We start from the raw sequence: 6,216 nt of genomic DNA, 5'->3' as shown, positions 1-6,216 counted from the left end.
ACATGTAGTTTGATGTAGAATATAGTGCAGTGTAAACTAGTGCAGTGGTCTGATTTTCCCAATCCATGTTACTCCCAGATCTCTCTAGAACAGCACTGATTTAGGGGGAGGTGCATGGAGCCCCGGTGGTTCGCCACCCCTCACCCCGTCACCCTGCCCAGAGCAGCCAGGGGAGGGAGAGTTGTATCCGGATACGTGGTGGGGGTAGAGGCGGTCCCTGTCCCACCCTCGCACTGCACAGAGAGCAGAATAGAGTAGAGACGTAGCCCAGCCGTCCCACCTCTACACAAAAACTAAAGATGGCAACCTCCAGCACTCCGCTAATCTCTCTGCTTCTATTCGCGGTTTCCGTTACAATAGTCTTCTGTCAATACGAGAAATACAGCTTCAGGAGTTTTCCGCGTCATGAACTAATGCCGCTAGACTCCGCGTATAAATACGCGCTGGACCAGTACACCGGAGAGAAATGGCAGGAGACGGTTGACTATCTCGAGGTCTCTCTCCGGTTGTACCGGCTGCTCAGGGACAGCGAGGCCTTCTGCAACCTCAACTGCAGCTCAGTGCGGCTGGACAACGAGGAGAAGTTTACCGACTTCCCGGAGCTGCGTGTGTTCGGTAACGTTATGAAGAGGGCTCAGTGTCTCAAGCGGTGCAAACAGGGGCTGCCCGCCTTCAGACAGACCATGCCCAGTCGGGACACCGTGGAGGAGTTCGAGAAACGGGAACCATATAAATACCTGCAGTTCGCCTACTTCAAAGTGAGTGAAATCAGTGCGGCTCTCTGCAGTATATATTTTGTATTTAATGTGTATTTTCTATGGAGCAGGAGAGGGTTAATTTAAATCTGTGGACGAGCTGCCTGTCTCTCAAAACTAATATAACTGAATGCATTTGGTATATAAAGAAGTACTTTCTAAGTTGTATTTTAGATAAAACAAATTGTGTGTTTTCAATCACTTTTCGACCTGTGTAGTTTACAAGCACTCCTCTGCTCTCTGTTATGCTACTGTACTCTATTGAGTAAAGTGTTCTCTCGCGAGGATGTGATGTCATTATACGTGCCACGACATGCACGGGGAAGGGGGAGGCTAAACTAAGGAAGAGGGTCCTGTGCTTTTGTTCACTTTATATGAGTTGCCTGTGTGTATGTATATGCCTGCCTCTGTTTTGTGTGTGAACCTGTCTTCCTCAGTGTGTGTGTGTGTGTGTGTGTGTGTGTGTGTGTGTGTGTGTGTGTGTGTGTGTGTGTATATAACTGTCTCCTCTCTCCCCCAGTCTGATAACCTGGCCAAGGCAGTGTCTGCTGCCCACACCTTCCTCCTGAAGCACCCAGATGATGAGATGATGCAGAGGAACATGGCCTACTACAGGACTCTACCTGGAGCTGAGGAACACCTCACAGACCTGGAGACCAAGTCCTACGAGGTACACAAACACACGTACACTTGCATACATACGCATACACATGGATGCAAACACGCACGTGCACACACGAGCACCAATACTTCTCTCCGTGGCTGGGGTACGAGGTGGTTAGTCACTGGAGGATGTAAAGGCTTTCAGAGCTCTGAGACTAAACGTGGACCGTAGCCACTTTGTCACGTTGCGTCAATTCGAATCTGGTATTAGGATATAAACAAACCATGCAACTTAGTTTTGCAATGATTATTTAATTCATAAATAGAATGATAGTACAAATGGAAAATGTGATGTTCGTATACGGTCTCGCTGTGACACCACGCAGGGCAGACAGAGAAGAGAGCGACACATCCTATTGTTCTCTCTTATATACTCTGACAGTGATAGTTCCCGCTCAATGCTGGCCTGTCAGAGGGAGGAGGAGCGTGGTTTAAACTTGCTCCTCCTATCGTCGGCGTGCAGGCTGGTCCCAGCCTAGTGACGCACTTCCTGTCGCCGGTTGTAGTTCTTGTCTTCAGCAGTTGACTTATCCGTAGTTTATATACTTAATAATGTAGCATAGCTTCTCCGGTATATTATATAAGTTATGCAAACAAATATCCAGTTTAACCCTAACAACTTTCTCTTTAGGACAATTCCCTGAGGTCTCAGTTGGGCTGGTTTAGGGAGCTCTGTACTGTTGCACAGATGCAGGTTGTGCTCTGGTGAATTAAACCTGGTATTTTTATTTATTTAACCTTTATTTTACTAGGCAAGTCAGTTAAGAACAAATTGTTATTTACAATGATGGCCAAACCCGGACGACGCTGGGCCAGTTGTGCACCACCCTATGGGAATCCCAATCACGGCCAATTGTGATACAGCCTGGAATCGAACCAGGGTCTGTAGCACTGAGATGCAGTGCCTTAGACTGCTGCACCACTCGGGAGCCCTGGGCTAATCTAGTTCAAATTAACTTGTCGTAATGTTGTGTATCTGTATCAATGTGTGTGTGTTGTTGTTCCAGATGTTGTTTGTGCGAGCGGTGCGGGCGTATAACGGTGATAACTACCGTACCTCAGTGTCAGACATGGAGCTGGCTCTAAGGGATTTCTTCAAGGTCTACGACGAATGTCTGGCTGCTTCAGAAGGAGCCAGGGAGGTCAAAGACTTCAAAGACTTCTACCCCTCCATTGCTGGTCAGTCTATCTTTCTACCTCTCCATCTCTCCATCTTTTACCAGTCCAACACAGATGTATTTACCTGTCCAAAGGTTGATTTAGACCAATGGATTTTAGTTTGGTTTAGTTTAGTGTTGATTTATGATTTCCCTTGATCATCTTGAACAGGTCACTCATGATGATAAATCTCCCCCCTCCACCTCTTCTATCTCTCTCCCATTCCTCCCCCCTTCTCTCTCCCAGACCACTACACAGAGGTGTTGGAGAGGAAGGTGAGATGTGAGGCAGAGCTGACTCCTGTGGTTGGAGGATTCATAGTAGAGAAGTTTGTAGCAACCATGTACCACTACCTACAGTTCGCCTATTACAAACGTGAGTGTCATATTATACTGTATTATTACAAATACAACTGTTATAACTGTTATTATTACACATGCATGTGTTATAGCAGTCTTATGACACAAGTGAGTATGTTATTACATTATTATTACAAACATGTACATTTAGGACTTCTGTGTTCTGTGTGGTTCTACACACACACACACACACACACTGACTCTGTCGTCGCCCCCCCCAGTAAATGACCTGAAGAACGCGGTTCCGTGTGTGACCAGCTACATGTTGTTTGACCCCAGTGATGAGGTGATGAAGAACAACGTGGTGTATTACCAGTACCACAGAGACAAATACGGACTCAGCGATGAAGATTTCCTACCTAGATCGGTAAGACACACACATATCATACAGACATATTTCAGCACACACAAACCGCATGCATTTCTACTATCTCGGTATGCAGGTTATTTGGCCCCTGTCATCGATTTTTGTTTTAACCGGTTCACTTCATTTGGGTTTGTTTATCGATGTTGATCTGACTTGTGTGTGTTTTGTGTGTGTGTTTTGTGTGTGTGTTTTGTGTGTGTGTTTTGTGTGTGTGTGTTTTAGGAGGCGGTACGGTACTTGAACCAGACCACCATGCAGCTAGAGATGCTGGAGTTCTCCAGACAACATCTAGCGAGCGATGACGAGGTACGTGTGTGTGTGTGTGTGTGTGTGTGTGTGTGTGTGTGTGTGTGTGTGTGTGTGTGTGTGTGTGAGAGAGAGAGTGTGTGTCTCCATTTGTGTCTCTAATGTCACAGTTGTTGAGTCTTACAGTGCATGTGTCCAGAAGTGGGTCTTGGTTTTTAGCAGGGCTATCTATGTAATCTTTCTGTAAGCTAGCGATAAACTACAGATTCCTCTCAGATCACATGACCTGTGTCCAAGAAGTACAATGTGACTAGTGTTTACCAGACTGCTGTATCTGTCCTCGCCACAGGGAGGCGCTGATCACTCACAAACTGCTCATTCACAACAGTAAAGGCATGTCTAATAATAACTATAGATGTAGTGCCAGAGTTGTTAACTTGGGGGCAGCATGACTCGCCTATAGATAAGAGTGGCCAATCCTCCTCCTGGAGAGCCACCCTACTGCAGGATTTTGCGCCAGCCCTACTCTAACACATGTAGATAAGCCAACCAGCTCTTCATCAGGACCTTGATTAGCCTAATAATGTGTGTTAGAGCAGTTCTGAAACTGAAGCCTGTACAACCAGTAGTTCCCCAGGACTGGAACTGAAGCCTGTACACCCAGTAGTTCCCCAGGACTGGAACTGAAGCCTGTACACCCAGTAGTTCCCCAGGACTGGAACTGAAGCCTGTACACCCAGTAGTTCCCCAGGACTGGAACTGAAGCCTGTACACCCAGTAGTTCCCCAGGACTGGAACTGAAGCCTGTACACCCAGTAGTTCCCCAGGACTGGAACTGAAGCCTGTACACCCAGTAGTTCCCCAGGACTGGAACTGAAGCCTGTACACCCAGTAGTTCCCCAGGACTGGAACTGAAGCCTGTACACCCAGTAGTTCCCCAGGACTGGAACTGAAGCCTGTACACCCAGTAGTTCCCCAGGACTGGAACTGAAGCCTGTACACCCAGTAGTTCCCCAGGACTGGAACTGAAGCCTGTACACCCAGTAGTTCCCCAGGACTGGAACTGAAGCCTGTACACCCAGTAGTTCCCCAGGACTGGAACTGAAGCCTGTACACCCAGTAGTTCCCCAGGACTGGAACTGAAGCCTGTACACCCAGTAGTTCCCCAGGACTGGAACTGAAGCCTGATCAGCCTGTCTGATCAGAGTGTAGTTAGTCTTTATTTACACTGTATATCCATCAGGAAACCGTAGAGAATGGTTCCCCCCGGTTACAGTCTTCAGGTTCAGTACTAACTCTGTGATATGTGTTTGTGTGTGTGTACAGGGGGAAGTGATGGAGTTTCTAGATGAGTTCCTGGATGCTTAGGATCAGTAGCACACGCTGGACGCACTGAAAATAAAGAAGAAAAGAAAGATATAGAGAAAGAAAGAAAAGGCTGAATTAAATGACAGAAACGAGCAACGGCAGGTTTTCCCAGAATGCCACCGGGCCTTGGTTCCTCCCACTGGGTCGTATTTATTCTGAGGTTCCGGAGGTTCTGATTGGCTCAAATTGGCTAGTTTTTTTTTATGTGCGTATATGACCTTTTAAGTCATGTCTTTTAATAGTTCTGGATCATGTGCACTAACATGTACAGTGCAGAGGTACGGGCAGTGAGTGATATTGTGGTATTAAATTGGTGATGATAATGATATGTGACCATTCTCTGTTATGTATGATCACTGCCCTCTGTCTATTGTCCCTGTTTTAAATCAAACTGTTCACTGTCTTACAAGGAAAGATATAAAGATATTCACATGGTTCTTTAATAATAAAACCACATGGTAAAACCAAGCCCTCTTTAGTGATCGTTGCTTTCTGTTTAGTATGATGTTATTAAACCTCTACGGGATCGGTGTTCCTATACTGGGACGGTTGAGCTAACGTGCGCTAATGTAATTAGCAAGACTGTTGTAAGTAACAGCAAACTTTCCAGGACATAGACATGTCTTATATGGGCAGAACGCTTACGTTCTTGTTAATCTAACTGCACTGTCCAATTTACAGTAGCTATTACAGTGAAATAATACCATGCTATTGTTTGAGGAAAGAGCACAACAACAACAAAAATTATCACAGCAACTGGTTTGATACATTCACCTCTGAAGGTAAATAATATACTTATATTCAGGAATCTTGCTCTGATTTGTCATCCTGAGGGTCCCAGAGATAAAATGTAGCATAGTTTTGTTTGATAAAATACATTTTTATGTTCAAATGTAGGAATTGGGTTCTACAGTTTGAACCCCTGCTGTCTCTGGCTCCACACCCACCCCGCCCGGCCATCTAGATGTGTGAATGTTCATGTATAAGCTAATGATCCATCATGTATGACATTCCTGGGAGTGTGTAAACCTACATTTTGTATCACCATATCATTTTGTATGTTTTCTATAGTTATGTACTTGAAAATGTATCAATTGACCAATTCAGCAGACTGATACAAAATATTGTCCAGTATTGCCATGCTTCACTGGATTCATCTGAAACTTTGCACACACACTGCTCTAAAATCTAAATTGCGCCTAAATTGCAATATTATATGATGGCCTTTCTCTTGCATTTCAAAGATGGAACAAAAACAAAATAGAAACTCATGTTTTTTTGTTTGTATTATCTTTTACCA

At 45.2% G+C, this 6,216-nt stretch overlaps 1 protein-coding gene across 1 annotated transcript; it reads left to right on the top strand.

The window, feature by feature from the left end:
* The first annotated feature begins 176 nt into the window (after nucleotides 1–176).
* Nucleotides 177–5,384, top strand: crtap (cartilage associated protein). The gene is made up of 7 exons (XM_014178095.1): nucleotides 177–758; nucleotides 1,276–1,425; nucleotides 2,426–2,597; nucleotides 2,823–2,951; nucleotides 3,157–3,302; nucleotides 3,525–3,608; nucleotides 4,875–5,384. Exons 1-7 carry the CDS (start codon nucleotides 300–302, stop codon nucleotides 4,914–4,916), a joined length of 1,182 nt encoding a protein of 393 aa, XP_014033570.1. The 5' UTR covers nucleotides 177–299; the 3' UTR covers nucleotides 4,917–5,384.
* The last annotated feature ends 832 nt before the right edge of the window (nucleotides 5,385–6,216 follow it).

The sequence above is a fragment of the Salmo salar genome, chromosome ssa27 (assembly GCF_905237065.1).
Source record: "Salmo salar chromosome ssa27, Ssal_v3.1, whole genome shotgun sequence".
In the NCBI taxonomy this organism is placed as follows: Eukaryota; Metazoa; Chordata; class Actinopteri; order Salmoniformes; family Salmonidae; genus Salmo; species Salmo salar.
This window is presented reverse-complemented; position numbering and strand designations above follow the sequence as displayed.

What these genes read in the sequence shown, in the direction of transcription:
- crtap (XM_014178095.1), top strand. Translation starts at nt 300, where the DNA reads ATGGCAACCTCCAGCACTCCGCTAATCTCTCTGCTTCTATTCGCGGTT. An exon ending in TGGAGACCAAGTCCTACGAG is followed by an intron (nt 1,426 to 2,425) that starts GTACACAAACAC and finishes TTGTTGTTCCAG; the next exon opens with ATGTTGTTTGTGCGAGCGGT. An exon ending in CTTCTACCCCTCCATTGCTG is followed by an intron (nt 2,598 to 2,822) that starts GTCAGTCTATCT and finishes TCTCTCTCCCAG; the next exon opens with ACCACTACACAGAGGTGTTG.